The sequence below is a fragment of the Gymnoscopelus braueri genome (assembly GCF_963280865.1).
Source record: "Gymnoscopelus braueri genome assembly, chromosome: 20".
NCBI classification, from domain to species: Eukaryota; Metazoa; Chordata; class Actinopteri; order Myctophiformes; family Myctophidae; genus Gymnoscopelus; species Gymnoscopelus braueri.
In genome coordinates this window covers 23394446-23413315 of record NC_137622.1, presented here as the reverse complement: position 1 = coordinate 23413315, position 18870 = coordinate 23394446, and the positions used below count along the sequence as shown (strand labels likewise).

General features: G+C 42.3%; 1 protein-coding gene across 1 annotated transcript in view; it reads right to left on the bottom strand.

The window, feature by feature from the left end:
- The window catches only part of trpc7b (transient receptor potential cation channel, subfamily C, member 7b), a gene marked incomplete at both ends in the record, with an annotated part of 92264 nt that overhangs the window by 3341 nt on the left and 70053 nt on the right, over window positions 1-18870 (bottom strand). Inside the window, 2 exons of the mRNA XM_080415530.1 lie at window positions 1756-1977; window positions 3147-3342. Coding sequence (XP_080271656.1) covers window positions 1756-1977; window positions 3147-3342 — 418 coding nt within the window. The remainder of the gene's footprint in view (window positions 1-1755; window positions 1978-3146; window positions 3343-18870) is intronic.

Genomic DNA, 18870 nt, shown 5'->3' with positions numbered 1-18870 from the left:
AAAATCCTATTTGTCGGCTTTTTGGCAAGGCAGAGTCGCCTACGCACATATCCATAGGTATACATATCCATATTTATATGTTGTGGGAACATAGCCTACACCCCCCAAACAGACATGCTCAACAAACTGTGTATGAATTAACTACTGCATCAAGGCTAATACATATGTATATACTGTATGTAGTGTGTAGTGTACATACTGACATGCATGCATACACACAGGAATATATTCACACACACACACACACACACACACACACACACACACACACACACACACACACACACACACACACACACACACACACACACACACACACACACACACACACACACACAGAGAGAGCCTCAGGTTGATTGAGGCCATATGCTGCCAATCTTTGCGTACTTAGTTACTGGCATGGCAACCAAAATGTGGCACCAAACTGTGATGATTCGTCAAACCCCTGAAAGGCACTGACGTTAACCTCTGCTGACAGAAATAAATGGAAGTGGGAGAGCGAGGGGGGAAATGAGAGAAAGATTTACCCTCTTGACATTTTTGTCACGCCAGGACTATACAGTTTATATTATGAATGTCTCTTCTCCACACCTGCCTGGCTCTACGGTCAGCCGGTCGGTGCCAAGCATGACTTGTGCACGTGCCAACGGAGGCAGTGGGTGGTGTGATCCGTCTTGTCCCCCGGACCGAACCTTCCCAGGTGTTTGCACAGAAACAGGCAGGTCCAACGGCCTGGCTAATAGCTTACCCAAAGCACTGAGGCAAGCCATTAAAGCTGAGGTCTCAGAACATAACAGAATACGCTTGTTGACAGGGCACTCGGTGAGATTGGTTCAGTGTTAAATGGCCTATGCTATTTTGTCTGCGTAAGGCTTTTTTCTCGCTCTTTCTTCTTCCATTGACTTTTGTACAGAAAGAAACCTTGATACCGAGACAACGGAGACAAAGTGTGAAAAGAGAAAGTCGGCCGGAGGTAGGAATGTAACTCGTAGAGAGGATATCGCATCACATGTTGCGGTCTTAACCACTTACTGTATGCACTATACGTTTTGAAAATGTAGAATTCTGTGGACTTTTTTTTATATTGTTTGAAGATTTCTCAAAATATCAGCCTATAATCACAACTTCCATTGGGCATACCATCATTTAAGAGGAAGTGTAAAACACACTGCAATCAGTTGACCTCAGCTTTGCACACAAGAACCAATCAACTTCTACATTATATTCTTGTCTACACAATGAGCTTGACCTTTCTCCTTCATTGTCTCCCCTTACCCTTTACACTCCTGAGGCATCTGATGCATTTTAATGCATCAAACAAATTTCACAAAATCCTATGGTTTTGTGAAGTGAATGTGAGTAATATAATTTTTACCACAAACACAAATATAAACAGGGAAATTACTTTTGTTATATAATTAGGTCTGCATTATTCATTGTTAGGCAAAGATTTATGGAAAACACTGAGATGAGTTTAAAAAATAAATAAGTGAAATTGAGATGAAGTGAAAGAAAACCTATTAAGCATTAGTGGATGTGACTCACTTTTCAATTTAATTATCCAACTGCAAAACTTTGTTTTCCTGACTGTATTCAATTATACAATTGATTCTTTGACTTCTAATTCTGAGCTAGGGATGATTTTTTTGAATGACATTGAAGAATTTGACCACATTGCTAGCCATTACTTGTGGCCTGCTCAAATGCAGATAAAACCTCTTATTTCATGTACGTTGGTTCTCAGTATACACTGACCATGTGCCTTGAGTTGAGCATCCCCATCTCCACCTCATTGTCATGGCGATGGCCATTTGCCTTGCAGAGGCGTACCAGGCAGGACTTGATGCGCAGGACCAGGTAGAAGAAGGACTTGGGGCTGGGCACCAAGTTAAAGGGGGCTGGTAGGGTACGGCCCTCATCGAAGTAGGACAGCCACAACTTGGCCCGGGCAAACTTCCATTCCACATCAGCATCTTCCTGAATACACAGAGGGAGAGGAGAGGAGGTCTCTCTGTATTAGCACAGGCAAATCTGCTTTGCGGAATATTTCCTGCACTCGGTGCCTCGCTATGAGCTTGCAGATCTGCTATTTTCTTTTTTTAATCGTAAACATTTTAGCAAAACTTTGAATATATATTTTTTAAAGCAAACTTGTATATCTACTATTTTTGCATAGCCAAATAAATCTAAAATGACAGATGCGTTCCCGGATCGAATGGGTTAAAGTGTTAAAAAACATCTGGCAAGACGAATCCACAAATCCACAAATCCAAGAGTAGTGCTTTTTTTTTGCCCCACTTTCAAGATTTTTCTAAAAATGTGTGCTGCCCTGTGAGCTTGTATATCTACAGTTTTGTATATCCAACGTATAAAATACGGATGAAGGGATTAAAATGATTGTGATGCTGTATGAACAAATTTTGCTGGGGACCCTCTGGAACCTCCTCACACGGACCCCACTTTTAGAACCACTGGCATACAGTACAGTATATTTCATGACCTTGTTTATACCACTCCACATAAACCATCCCCACTCAACAAATACTGTACACATTTTATTGTACAGTAGGATGAGAGTATACTGTAAATGGAGACCATCATTTTCAGATATAATCTAAAAAAGAAACATTTCTTACCATGTCTAAAAACTAAAGCCAATCGTACAACCACCACGGAGTAACTCATCATATTCATTCATCACTCAATCATATTTGAACTGGGGACCCCCCACCCTGACAAGCACTTGGAATTGTAGAAGTTGAGGCATTACATTTTGTTTGACTCAGTCAGAAAATAGCCCATCTACATGCTCACAACACCCCTGTTGTGAGCATGTAGATGAGCTATTTTCAAAATGTTTGCCTCTTCCTCTGGTAATATTTCACAATTCGGCCAATGTTTGAAAATGTTTTAAAGTATAGTTTGTTGATTACCTTTTTTATTATAATTTTCTTATTTTAGGGCTTTCTATTCCTTTATTATAGATAGGACAGTAGGCTGACAGGAAATGGGGAGAGAGATGGGGAGTGACACGCAGCAAAGGCCGTTGGGATCGGGACTCGAACCTGCAACGAGCTGTCAGGCTACATTGTACTTAACTAACTGACATATGATCTCCTCATTGACTGTCCTTTGCATACACATACCTCTATCTCCTGGTAGGAGCTGTTGATCATGGCTATCAGCATGTTTAGCAGCACCACCACCATGGTGACATTGTAGACCCCGTACAGGACATAGCCGATGTTCTCGATGAACTTGTGGTCGTACTTCAGCACTACCGAGATCACCTCAGACAGCCCAAAGATGGACCAGAACAGGGTCTTAAAACTCTCCTCCACCCTGCACAGGATCAAGAGAAAGAGAGAGAAATGTAGTTGAATATGCGGAGAGAGAGGCCACTACTCAGTGTTAGTACATGTGTACCTTACAGTACCTACTGTATACATAAACACACATTGTTAAACAAACATCATACCCTGTTTGCATGCACGCACGCACGCACGCACGCACGCACGCACGCACGCACGCACGCACGCACGCACGCACGCACGCACGCACGCACGCACGCACGCACGCACGCACGCACGCACACGCACACACACACACACACACACACACGAAACATTCCAATAGCAGGCTTTATGAGGTGGCACTGATGAAATACCTGATGAGTCATGTCCAATTTAAACGCATTATCCTCCATCATCCATTTCCCTTAAACTCTCTCTCTATCTCTCTGTTTCTGTCTCGCTGTCTACATCTCTCTCTCACATAACACAAACACTCTCGCACACACACACACACACACACGTTGAATGTCTTAAAAACAAAATGTATGGAAATAGGCTCTAAATATAAATATATATATATGCTCTCAGGACAGATAAAAATTATGCGTCTCTTTGCAGCCTCTCGGTGGTACTATTGAGCAGGTTAAAGAAGTCAAACTTTTCTGTGTCACTATTGATGAAACACTGTCATGGTCCACTCAGATTAATAATACAGTGGCGAGAATGAGTATGGCATCTCTGCCATCAGAAGAAGTGCTCATCTTCTAACTAACACAATAATTAGACTAGTCATACGAGCTCTAGTTCTGCCAAATCTTGACTACTGTCCTATTATCTGTTCTAGTGCGTCAAAGCAAAAAGTTGTTGTCTCCTCCAGGCCGAAAGGCATGGCGAGAGAGTATGTTTTGCACCCTGTCCGTCCGTGTGTCTGCGTGTCCGTCTGTGTGTCCGTCTGTCTGTGAGCAGCTAATCTCCGGCACCGATTCAGAACCTCTGGCCCAGATTTTTCACATGGGCCTGTTATAGTGCCACCAGGAGGCCACCTTTTGCAAAACACCTTTTTTGACAGTACTCACATTTTTCTACACATTTTATCCAAACATCATGCAAATCGGTACACAGTGGCCCTCATTTATCAACGTGGTGTAGACCAAATAATGGGTGTACGGTGAGATCTCCGCAACTTTCGGCATTTATCAATATGTCCTGACTTCAGCGTACCGCCCACTCAGATCTCTCCCAGTCCCAACACACCAGCCTTCATCCATTAATGTTTATAATTCATTCATCAATGATCACTCCATAAACGTTCAGATTATTATGCCTTGCCTGCTATCTCTCATTTAACGTGGCGTCACGGCAGCCCGTGACTCAAGAGGGAATACATGATTGCTTTATTTTAGTGTAACTAGAACGCGCACTGCTCGTAATGGGTTAAATTAATATACAAACGGATGGTATGATTTATGACGATGAGATTGGTGTCATTCATGTAGGCTACTTGACAAAGATTGTACCATCACAGAATACATGAAAGACAGCTATTTCCACAGAGTGCCAATGCTACACTTGTCTTGGGCTTGCAAGTAGGTGCGTGAGCGTGTCCGTCCGTGTGTGTGTGTTTGTACGTTAGATGCGGACATGAAAAGGAGCGAGGCTGGCGGGGAAACTATCTCATTGGCTTTCCATGCTTTGTTTGGTGGTATTCTGGTAGCCTGGTAAACCCTCCCTCCGGAAATCTCAATTCCATTTGATTTCAGGAGTGAGTCTGGCCTGATCCGCCTATCTGCAATATTGGCTGTGCTGGAGTTGGGCGGGAGTAATACCGTTGACTGACAACCCCTTCAGCCAATGATAATTTTTCCCCTTCAGCCAATCAGCAGTTCACCAGTCTTAATGTGACGCGACGGGACTTTTGAGACAGCCATACCCAAAATGGGTTGCCTTTTTCGGATAAAATGGTGTCACTGCCCGCCCCTACCGGTTCTCTAAATTTTTATTTTTAAATAGGCTTTGTCATGATTAATTGACCACATATATGAAGTTAAACAACTAAATTCTATCCAAACGATATCTTATAAGTAAATTCCGGGCCTCAAAATAGAAGTTAGAGAGCTTTTTGAAGTAAAAAAATAGCGGAGAATTGGCCGCACATGAAAAAGATGGCTGCCGTTCGTGTTTTGGGCTCACTCGAACTCGCCACCTGATTGGCCAACGTAAGCTGTCAATCACAGAACAATGAGCGACGACGCTGATAGGCGCGTCCGTTTGGCATACACAGCCAATATTGCAGAGAGGCGGTTCATGCCAGACTCACTCCAGGAATCAAATGGAATTGAGATTTCCGGAGGGAGGGTTTACCAGGCTAGTATTCTGGTTCTTCATGTCGTAAAATCGGGGCGTTTCGAGAATTTTTAAGGCTGTGTTATTTAAATGACGCTCGGTTTCAGCCGTCAGATTTATCAAAGCTCCGACCAAATGTACGCTAGGATTGGCTGTATAGGATCCTTTGATAAATGCCACTTGGACGTTGGCCTACGGGCAAGTTTAAGGCAAAAAATAAGCAGTTTTTCACGCTCTATTGATAAATGATGGCCAGTATCTTTATAGTCATGTGATAAACACGGATCCATCCGATTTTTCACATTCCAGCCTGATTGGCGAATCCCGAACATTGCTGACCCACAATAACCTACAGTACCTGACCTGGCGGAGACCTGTGCTCCGAGGATCACTTTTTCTAGTTAAACTTCAGCTTGCTCAGAACAGAGCTGCAAGACTAGCACTTCACTGCTCTGTCAGGAGTAGTGTGGATGCTATGCATGCCAGGCTGTCATGGTTGAGGGTGGATGAGAGACTGACACGCAGCCTTATTCTGTTTTTAAAGAACATCTATTCCTCACAGAAAGTTAGTTTTTTACAGCTATTACCAGTAAATGATAGACATGGTTATAATCGTAGAAAGGCCCTAAGCTGTCACTTTACCTTACCTACACTCAGAACCAATGCACTTAAGAAAATTGTAATGTACAGAGCCATTGCATGCTGGAATGTGCTCCCCTCACATTTGACTCTAATTGCCGAGTCTAGTTTTTGCACCCCGTCCGTCCGTCCGTGTGTCCGTCCGTCAGTCTGTGTGTGTGTCCGTCTGTCTGTCTCCGACACTGTTATCCCGGTCGCTGCGAAACTGTGCACACACACTCCCTGGATGCGTAAGCCGAACCTCTGTCCCGAATTTTTCAGATTGGCCTGTTATAGCGCCACCAGGGCGACACTGATTTTTTTATATTACTCCTATAGATTATGTCCAAACATCAAAATGCCTCAAATCATGAACGCAACGTGCGATTTCTGTGAATTTTTGCATGCACATTCCCACTAGGCCGAGGAAGAAATGCCACCCTTTTCACATTGGCCTGTTATGGCGCCACCAGCAGGTCTAGTTTAGCAAAACACATTTTTGGCGGTCAGGTAGGTTGCTCTGAGGAGCACTTTTTCTAGTTAGAATATTATTATTGGTATTCTCAGACAGACAAACCTGTTTTCTTTTTTATTCTTATTTTTTTTTACTTTTAATATACATTTTGTTTTCCAATTTTGTGTTGTTTTTTTCTACTAAAATTGACCATGCTTTACTGCATTTTATGATTCGTATTGTGATGTTTTTTTCCTGGACCCCAGGAAGAATAGTCTCCACTACGGTGTAGACAAATGGGTATCCTTAATAAACAAACAGAAACACATACACACACACACACACACACACACACAAATAAAAAGAGAAGCGAGTAAATGAGCAAAGGTTGTTGCATTCAGTTGCAGCATTTCATTGATGTGTGTTTGCCTGATGGGTGAAACAGTATGTCCTCAGAGTCAAGGTATTGTACTGCAGCCAGAACACAGACCTGTGGACAGAATATGTATTGAGGCCTCTCTGCTGTTGCATCAATCATGACAATCGATAACACAGTTCTTGTCTTTGTGGTTGAACCCTGTGTATTTGCTTGCCGAGGGTCGGCCAGGGTTCTATATACTACAATCCCAGAACAGGGATGCTATCGTGTGGTAATAAAAGTCTGTGTGGAACTGAGAGAAAACAGTAGGCTATGTACTTAAAGGAGAATTTTGGACTAAGTTTTTCTTACCTTTTCTATGAACTCCATCCTGGGTCCGCCACAGCTTAAAAGGTGCGCGGATAGGCCTTGCGTTAGATCACATATTTTAATATATATATATATATATATATATTTTTTTTTTATCTGACGTTCATAGTGACTGTCCAAAAAAACAAAAAAAACAAAAACAAAACAGAATCTCGAGATTTCAATCTCGTCTAGCGAGCATAGTAGTGTTCTGTCACTATGAACGTCAGATCTAAAAAACAAAACAAAAAAAGAGCTATTAAAATATGCGATCTAGCGCAAGGCCTATCCGCTCACGTTTTAAGCTGTGGCGGACCCGGGATGGAGTTATGAAAATGTTCTACTGTACTGTACCATTCATCCTGAGAGATCATAACATCATAGAAAAGGTAAGAAAAACTTAGTCCAAAATTCTCCTTTAAGTGTGTCTATTGTCATTGATTAGAAAATGCATAATAGGTCTTAATATCAAAACTTATAGTGATGCCACGATTGCAGCCATCATGTACAACCTGGTTGCCAATTGTACTTAAAGGGGAATACCATTCATTTTCAACATTGTTGTGTGGAAATAAGAAAAAGTTCCCCCCTTCTGTGTTGCCTAATCGGAGAATCGATTTTTTGGGGACATATCATCAGTGACGTACGGCCGCTGTACGGTTTGGCACGCCCTCTAGCCTCATAGACTAAAATGGGGAATTTAATCTCCAACTGAAACAGCGCAACGTGAATATACAATTAAGACTTGTTTGAACATGTTTACTGTCATTTTTTGTATTTGATGGATTGCACTGGAGGAAGCTTTTACGTGTCTGTTCAAGTACCAACTTTTGATGCTGAATGCTTCTGTGGAAAATCCAATAAACAAAGTTTATAAAAGACGTGATAGAGCATTTTCAGTCATTTGAGTTATATCATCTACAAACCTCTTGAGTTTTCCAACCAGAAACCTTGAGTCGACACTCGACAGATCCAGTTGTGGTGCTCTGAAAGCGCGCACAACCGCTTGGACTTTACCTAATATATTATATTTTGTTGTTATTTTTAGCAGTCTGCAGAGCATGTCACACCAACATTTCACAGCAAATAGTATGAGTAAGTGAACCTCTTTGAATATTTTAATCTCTTTCCCTCTCTTCCCTCAAGAGATTACAAGATACAACATGCTTGCTCCTGAGACAAACTGAACGAGAACATTATTGCCTCCCTCCTGAGTACATTATCACCCCAATTATCTATTTTAAAGGTTTAATGACATTCACTTTTACACCACATTCAAAGTCTTTGTCCTGGTCCTTCAAAAGTGTACAAAAAGTTTTAAGTGAAAATTCCATTCCAGTGATCAATGGCAGGTGTTTTTCTCCCACATTTCTAAAGCCTTTTCAACTGCAATGAAAAAAGAAATCTTTGCCTGCGGGTGTCGCTGGTGAGGGATTTTGCCTGTCAATCATCGCCTCTGCTCCGCCCCCCCCAAAGGAAAGGATAGGGGAGGGGAGGGGCGAGGAGGAGAGTGGGCGGGATTATTCGACAGTGACCTCACTGTCGAAGGGCCAAGTTCAGATTACTTTTCAGCCTGATTATTCAGAAAACCCCAGACCACAGAAAATCCACTGAATGTTCTAAGTTCAGGTTTTTTGGGTGTAATTGAGGTCATAAAACCCCAAATAAAACATTGAAAATAAAAAAAGTGAAAATGAATGTCATGATACCTTTAATCAGATCATTCTCTCTGTTCTAGCTCTTGATCCCTAATGGACCTATGCAGACTATTTTTAAATCTCACCTTCCCACTGGGAGGAAATACAATGAGTTGGCTTTGTTCCAGACAACATTAATGTACCATTGACATTCTCTCAGGCAGGGAGTACTTCATACACTATACACTGAATACTGATGGAGTCGCTAGAATGCTTTCACCCAAACACACCATCCAAGAGCTGGGAGTGTGCACAACAGCTTCTCTAGGAAATCACAATGGTCTCAGTGATATGCAGTTCATTGCGACTGTGTGTGTGTGTGTGTGTGTGTGTGTGTGTGTGTGTGTGTGTGTGTGTGTGTGTGTGTGTGTGTGTGTGTGTGTGTGTGTGTGTGTGTGTGTGTGTGTGTCTATATATATTTTACTGAATTGTGGAGTTAGACCACTTTTTTATACCATCTGAGTCATGATTTTAAAATCAGACCTGATGGCACACTACAGTCTTACTGTAACCATACTCCATTCACAACTGCAGTTCTGTCATCTAACCATGATTTCAGCTCTGCATCTTATACAATGAAATGACCCAAGTTGCATACTAGCAGCCATCTTTGTTCATAATATTGCCATGACCTATCAAGCGCGCTCTATTTTTGCCACGCGACACAACGTATGATTTTTATTCCTAATTTGGTTGATAACATTATTCTGTGATGCGACAAACGGATCATTTTTAGATATTATTACTGCTTTACACGGTCTTTAAGTGCTTTTTTTAAGGGCCTTCTTTTTATTGGAGTGTGGTGTATTTGTGTGTACTTTCACTCATATATGCGTCACCCCGAAATCCATCAAATGTTCTCTGCAACTAAAGGATTGCATTGACTTGACATTTTGGCCTGAGTGTGGTGCTAGAAGAAATGTCTTAGGGCCACTCAAAAGCTTAAGGTTCATCTTCCGGGGAAAATGAATGTGCACAGCAAGTTTCTTGCCAAAATCGCAAATTGGACATTTTAGCATATGGTGCTAGATCAGGGGTCTTCAAGATGTTTCAGACTAAGGACCCCCTAGCTGAGAGAGAGAGATGAAGCAGGGACCCCTACTGCATATTTCATAAAATTGTATTGCATATTAAACATTTTCACAGATTTCATTGATAGCTTCATAAACTTGTTTGACAGCACTATCATCAGTGTAAATGAATGTGTTTTGTTTGTTTGTTTGTTTACACTTTATCTTTTCTATCAAAGCCTCACTATGTAAATGTTGTCCAATCTGTATCGTAGAGTATGTTAATACAATATAACTTTTACAATTGGGGCGGTTGTATTTTGTCTCCCTGCTCTTCTATTAACACATTTAGATTGTGTCAAAGGTCATGTCTCACCTTTAGACACAGGATCTGACACGAAAGATTGAATGTTACCCCTGAGCAAGCAGGTCGGCTCTATTAGCTCAATGGTAAAAATGTTAGCACTTGCGCAGGAAACCGGGTTAAAATCAGGGGTACAAGAGGAAAGTTACATAGTGCTGCTTTAATATGTTAGATTCATGTTAATGTATATATTCAGAAATTTAACCACTGAACGCTTGAACCCCAGCATCCATATTCTGGGGCGAACATTAGCAAAAAAATAGCAGATCTACAAGCTAACAATGCATTGTGTTGTGAGCTTGTAGATCTGCTATTTTTGGTGAAGAGATTTGGTGTAGACTGAAATAAGCAGTCCAAGTACAGTGCAAACTCAGGTACAGTTTACTAAGTGGGGGGGTTTAAGTGGTTAAACCTTGAATAAAGTATGGAGCTTTGGGAAATGATCTGCCCGTCTCATCACTGTTGAACTGGAAGAAGGCTTTACAAGGCAAAGACAATGAAACTGGCTGAAGCAGCACTTTGAAAATAAAGTTGCATGTTTGGTATTTATGTAAATAAAAAAAATATAAAATATTAAGTTGTTTGAAAAGAGGGGCAGAATGATCAGACCAATCACCACATGTAGAAATCCTGCAGAATCTTTTTTTGCAACATGAAGTTTGTGAAGATGTGCAGGATAAGTAGCTCCCCAAATGATACTGCAATATGTAAGATACGGATACATTAAACTATAATAAAGGGTTAGGAGACACTTATGATGAACCAAACTACGGAATTTGCCAATAATGCAGATAGACTTTGATATTTTTATTACAAACATGGCTAATGTGGCTTTTCATGGATAATTACTCCAAGGAAAGTTGTTGATGTAACCTGAGTGATTGGGGTTATCTCCAATAGACAGGTGTTAGATTTACAATATCTTTTATTTTTTGATATACGTATAAAAAAAGCTGATTTTTTAAAATTGAGAGATAATTTGTTTAATTTCAACAATTTTGAAATATTTTCTACATCGTGATTATCTTTTGCAATAAGAACAGAAAAATCTGGATGTGAAATAAATAAATTTGTATCATGTACAAAAAGTACAGGAAACAAGGAGGACAAAGCTGCAGCCAATTCATTAATATAAATAAGGAATAAGAGTGGGCCTAGTATAGATCCCTGTGGGACCCCACAGGGATCTATAACACTAAAGTGTTAATGATGACCTTCCATTAATGATAACAAATGGTTGTCGGTTATGAATATAATTGTAAAACCATGTATGAGAGATTCCAGCAAATCCATAATGTAACACATTTTGAAGTAAGATGTCATTGCGAACGCAGCGGAAGGAGGCGCGCGGAAGGAGGCGCGCCGAAGGCGCGCCTCCGCGCAAGTGGAGCTTACTATGAAACCGTGCTCGGGTTGTGTCTCTGTGTCTCTGTGTCTCTGTGTCTCTGTGTCTCTGTGTGCACTGCCTGTGTGCAGCTCCTCTGACATAAGTAAATGTCCAATTTCGACGTACCATATATCAAATGAAAGGTCTTTGAAAACTGAACACACCTGTCAAGGTTGCGTTTAAGCCCGCCCCTTCCCCCGGAAGCCACACCCCGGAGAAGGCTCCTAAAAACTCCCCATTGAAACCCCATGTTAAATGAAAAGTGCCCGAATCGCTCCGAAACTTTTTCTACCCCCCCTAAGTGGGGGTCTACGAACAAATACTTCGGGCTCAGATTTTGGCTCCGCCCCCCGGAAGTGGGTGAAACAGGCACTTCAAACACTTTGTTGAATTGAAAACATTCAAAAAAAATGTGTGAATTTGTATTTTTCTAAGATGCTCCTTTTAACGCAGATTTTTTTTTTTTATTGGTTACTTTTGTTAAAAAAGATTTTTTCATATTTATTTAAAAAAAAATGCGTTCGCTTCCCGCGTTCGCGCGTCTTACTTGTAATTAACAGTGTCAAATGGATAAGTCAAGAAAAAATCCCAAAGCATATTCATTATTATTGAATGCAGTATGAATTTTATCAACCAATTGAAGTACAGCCATTTCTGTATAATGTTTTTTCCTAAATCCATATTGGTGTTCATACAGAATGTTACACTCCTGCAGATGCTCCATCATTCTGTTATAGACCAACTTCTCCAGAATCTTTGAGAAACATGGGAGAACAGAAATAGGGCGGTAGTTGCTAAATACACTACGGTCTCCAGATTTGTAAACAAGAACTACTTTAGCAATTTGGGGTAATATTCCAGTTTCTAAAGATTTGGTGAAGATGTGGGTCAAAGGCTTAACAATTGCATGACTAGTTTTGATGATTAGGTTAGACCTGACCTCATCATGACCAGCAGCTGAATCTTTCAGACACATTCAGAACTATGATTTCCTTCTCAGTAGGAGGCTTGAGGCTCTGAATAGAAGAATGGCAATCTGTCAGAAACTCAGATGGAGACCCAGCCATATAGGACTTATCCTCTCTGATAGAACTAAACCAATATTGACTAAATAATTGTTAAAAGCACATGCAATGTCAGATGGGTCAGAGTAAACTCTATTTTCATCAACAAATTTGGATGGAAGAGTGGTTGAGGCCTTTTTCCTATTTAGAAGCTGGTTGATGACTCCCCAGGTGGTTTTGATGTTATTTGAAGCCTCATTGAACTTATCTGAAAAGTACTTTTTCTTAGCGAAATTGGCAAAATTGGCAAAATTGTACTTAAGTACAGTACTTGGGTAAATGTACTTAGTTGCATTCCACCACTGCATACTAGCGTCATATCCAGGGGACATACTTGTACATCAAGCTGACTCCAGCTAAGGAAACAGGAGATAGGCTAGGGGGTCCTTGGTAGACCTATAGGCCACATGGCTCGGGGACCACTAACTGATACTAAAGCACAATATAAACCTGGATAATGTGTGGGAACTTATGTGTGTGTATGTGTGTGTGTGTGTGTGTGTGTGTGTGTGTGTGTGTGTGTGTGTGTGTGTGTGTGTGTGTGTGAGTGTGCGATGACAGCACAATGACAGTGAGTCAACAGGGACAGTGGGTATCTGGTGAGAGATGGACAGTGTTATTATGTTATTAAGACTGGCAGCTCCCAACAGATCGCTTACGGCATACTGGACGCACACACGCACGCACGCACGCACGCACGCACGCACAAACACAGTGTCAAAGGGAAGGAGAGGAGGGAAGGCAGGATAAAGGGATGCACGGAAAGAGGGAGAGGAGGCTACTGCCTGGAGCCTACTCCCTTCCTTCCCTGTCCTATACCTCATTCCCTTGCTTCCTCCACCCACCCACTAAGAAACCCCTGCAGGACAGCAAATTAACAAGCAGCAGATGGACACATGATGTGTTGTGTGTGCGTGTGTGTGTGTGTATGTATGTAAGTGTATGTGTATGTGTATGTGTATGTGTATGTGTATGTGTATATGTACGTGTGTGTGTGCGCGCGCGTGTGCGCGTGTGCGTGTGTGCGTGCGTGTACGCATGTATTTGTGTATGTGGGAGACTGGTGAGTCACCACCGCTCTGCGGGAGCAGTCCAGACACCCAAAGGCCCCAAATCAGCCTCATCCCCCCAGAGATACTCTCTGTCTCCCTCCCTCTCTCTCCCTCACTCCTGTCTCTGTCTTCGTCTTCCTCTATGTCTGTCTCAGTGTCTCTAGTCACATTTCCCTTTTGTTCTACATCTTTTTCTGGTCTTTAACCAATTGAACCCCAGCATGCCTATTCCGGGGGGAACATTCGGCCGATCTACAAGCTCACAATGTGTCGCAACGCAAAGTGGATGCCGTAGTTAAATAAATTAAGGAATGCATTTCATTCAGCATGACATTCTCCGTACATGGGGTCCATAGAGGTTCATAGATGGGCACTGGAGCAGGACCAGTGCCCAGCTGGAGGTTTTCACACACTGTGTGGTTACAGTATGTCCTCGAATTGTCGCTGAAAGTTTCTTGCTCTCAAGGCTCGCCATTATTACTGCACTCTGACAGAGCAGAAAGTAATGATTTCCTGACCTTGTGCTGTTATATCCAGGGCTCTAGTAAATTGAAGTGAATTTCAGACTAGACTTTAAACAAAGTCTTATGCACACCTCGGCTCAGAGACGGGTGCGTAAGCAGGGATCAACGTAGAGAATAAAATAAAATGACCCGCACACCGTCTGCACTTGCACAATAGGAACACTTGTCACATAGACTGAAGAAGGTCTATGTGACTGAAACGTTCCTATTGTGCAAGTGCAGACCGTGTGCAGGTAATTTTATTTTAGACTAGACTTTATAAATTATAAATTATACTAGACCATACCCATCGGGGGATATGAGCACCCAAAGTGTGTGCGGTGTGGGTTATGCGCTGTGCACAGACAGTATATCAGGGATGGAAAGTGACTTTGTACTTGGTACCTGCAACAGTTCCAACACCCACGCGCGCATCATGGTCCGCTTGTTTCACGGATGTGGCAACACCGGCGCTTGTTTCACACACATGATCTGGCAACCCGGAAGCCAGCGACCAGAAACCCCACACATACACACACCCAACCGGAGCCATGGATGGCGGACCCCCAAGGGGGTCCATGGACCTAGAGTTGCGGACCACTTGGGGGTCCGCGGACCCGCCGTGTATGCTACGTGGCCGGGCATTTACGTATCAGACAGTGGGTAAACAACAGGCTAACGCTTAGCACCAACAGCTAACAACATACTGTGGGGACTCCATGGCCGCGCATGGCCGTGCATGCGCGATCCCATAGGGTGGGGGGCTGTAACCATGACGACAGTCCCATCGGCCGAGGTGAACTCAGATTGTCCGTTGTTAACAGCAAAACGCAAATAAAGATGTTAAATTGTGGCGAAGAGAAAAAGGGGCTTCCTCACAGTGTGCATATGCTAATGATCAATGGCCATGTGCAAGTGCAGAGCAATTGCTAAAGCCACTGAGGAGAACCAAGGAGAACAGACTGACTGACATTTCTAAAATTATATGTAGGATAATAATTACCCCCCGCTGTTTTTCTGTAAATATAATTTGACTGCTCCTTTTGATGATTTCTTGTATGTCTTTATATGTCTTAATGAATTGAATACACAGGACCACAATGGATACAAGCCCTCAGGGCTTTTTGTGGTATCCTTTTAACATTGTACATGGTATAACTGTACCTCTGTACTTTTCACAAACTGTTAATAAACTATCCAATCAATCAATCAATCCTTTATCCTGCGTGAATGTACTGCAAAAAACACAGAGGCCAGGGGTAAATGATCAATTAAACGAGGTCCCACATGAAGTCTCATGAGAATAGACTATGTCTCTATGTTTCCTGTGTCTGTCTATATATGTCTCCTATACCTCCTTCGTCATGTCTGTTATTATCTCTGTCTCCTACACCTCCATCACAGTGTCTGTCTGTCTGCCTCATACCTCCCTCACCATGTCTGTGTATATGTTCATGTCTCCTACATCCCTTGTGTCTGTCTTTATGCCTGTCAATTCAATTCAGTTCAGTTCTTTATTGTAAATAGACTCCATACATTGTTAAAACAATGGAATCCTGTCTCTTTCTGTAATAAATGGTCTTTTCACCCCGATCCCTTTCACAATCTTGCTAGCTCTCTCTTTATTACTCTCTCTGTGTTTTCTTGCTTATTTTCTCTCTGCCTTTTATTCTCTCCCATTATATTCTCTCCATATCTCATTCCATCTTCTCCCTGGTGTGCGCTTCTCGCGGTTCTGCTGTCTAATCATGTTTATCTGTCCTTTATTCCTTATTTCCTCATATTTCTCTCTCCCCATCCTCTCTTTTAATTTACCATCGCCAGCAAAATTCTCCCATCAGATCAGATCAAAAAGAAATGTTGTAGACTTAATGAAAGGTCCCACCCATTCTCTCTCTCTCACTCTCTCTCTCTAAATATTATATCTGTTCTCTCCACTCCCTATTTTCATATCTTCTTGCCATCTGTCAATCCATCAGTCGTGGTACAGGAGACAGGTTGGCTCCTCTCCTCTCTCATCTACTCTCTTCTTTTCTCTTATCTCCTCCCTTCTCTCCCATACACACTCCTCTCATCGGAGCCAGTTCTCTGTCAGATTTCAGGTAGATGTCAGAACATACTGTACAGATACAGAAACATGAGTTAACACTTAATATAAAAAGAAGACACACGCACACACACACGTTTTGCGGTGTGTTCAAGATTGTCTATTTGTCTGTGTCTGCCGCCGAGACACAATGAAAGAAGTGCAGAGATAGAAAGAGGAGTGTGTGTGTGTGTGTGTGTGTGTGTGTGTGTGTGTGTGTGTGTGTGTGTGTGTGTGTGTGTGTGTGTGTGTGTGTGTGTGTGTGTGTGTGTGTGTGTGTGTGTCTGTGTCTGTGTCTGTGTGTGTGTGTCTGAGGGAATTCTTATTAAGTGGGGAATCATGCAGCACAAGGAAGGCCATTAAGAATGTTCTAACACTGAATCAAGAATGACATCAACTCATGCCGGCTGTCTATCTGTCTGTCTGTCTGACTTGCTGGCTGACTTGCTGGCTGACTGGCTAGCTCCCAAATTCATCGGCATACGACACCAGCGTACAGAGCATTAAATGGGCATTACTAGCTCAGTGTACTGTATCTGCTTTCTGCAATTATTTATTTTCCTTTTCACCATTTACTTCCCCCACCCCGAACTGCCCCACTGCCTTTCATCCATTTATTCTATGTCTCTTGCTCTGTGCCTCTTGACCCCTTCATCCTACATCTCTCTTTCTGTCTCTCTGCCTCTCTACCTCTCCATCATCATCCTCTACCAGGTCGTTGCATCTCCTCCTCCTCACTTTAACAGTCAGAGGTGTTTATAATGGTGAAGGTCTAAACAAGAGACCTCTACATTTCCTGACAAAATGGTCGGAAATTTGCGCGTGCGCACGCACGCACGCACGCACGCACGCACGCACGCACGCACGCACGCACGCACGCACGCACACACGCACACACGCACACACGCACACACACTTTCTCATCTGCTAAGAGAAAAGCCTGGTCACGACCTAATGCAGAGAGTTTCTATAGGGGCATAGGACGTCATACATATTTCCCCCGGAAACAATATTTTTCGACCAATCACAACACTCGTTTCATTCACAGGTAATGTAAACAGATTTGTAAAGCGTCAACGCCATTTCCTTGGACGGTACTTCCGCCAAATTCTGGTACGTCCATTTCTTATTTTGAAGGGTGGGGCTTCTACCAATGACTTGTTGAAAACTCTTTATTCTGTACTGTGTAATTTGCATAATTTTTTAATAAAAAACGTTAACAGCGTCCATCTTTGACTCTCCGTTGAATTTTTCTCCTGACATTGTGGTGCTACACACTCCAACCTATCACACCCACCTTTCATCCTCTATGGCAGGGATGGGCAACTGGCGGCCCGCGGGCCGCACCGTGACTCAATGCGGCCCCAGGCCAAAATATAAATAAAAAAAACTTTTGAAATCACAAAGAAAAACAAAGTAATCTAAACATATCCGAAATGGTGAACTATTGCCTTCAGCTGTTCCAAACATGCAACTAACCATGAACCATTTTAATTACAACAGTCCACCAGTAGAGAACGCTCTCGTTTATTTTAATAGAAGCCTTATTAATTATAATTCTAGTGTTCATTTTTGTATATTTTTAAGCCAAGGTTACAGCAATACTCTGAAAGGCATACTCAGGAATGTGAAGTTTTGTTTAGCAGTACAGCTGTAGTAAGTTGATAGAAGCATTACTAAATGCTAAATAAAAACAAAGTTACAACGAATAATAATTGTTAATATCCCTTATTTACCACATATGTGACTATTATGGGCTTTTTTAGTAATGGGGTACTACTGGCGAGAGTGCCGATAAACAATGCGCCCCCCCCCCCCCAGAGTGAGTGTGTAAATTTAGTGGCCCTCACCATCTACAAAGTTGCCCACCCCTGCTCTATGGCGAAGGACACCCAGCATTCAGCCAAACAAGGTAGCTCGCCTCTCTCTCTCTCTCTCTCTCTCTCTCTCTCTCTCTCTCTCTCTCTCTCTCTCTCTCTCTCTCTCTCTCTCTCTCTCTCTCTCTCTCTCTCTCTCTCTCTCTCTCTCTCTCTCTCTCTCTCTCTCTCTCTCTCTCATTCACTGCACGGCCCTCCCTCCTTCCATCTACCTGCCTGACTCTCTCTTTCTCTCTCTCTCTCTCTCTTATCCATTTGTGTCTAATTAAATGTTCATGTCCTTGGGTTTAATTGGATGTAAGCAGACGGTGGGCCTGGTCTCGACTCGCTTGGCTCAGCTTGCCTTGGTGTGTCTCAGTATCTCTCGTTTGTGTATAAATCGTATTCACAGCGTG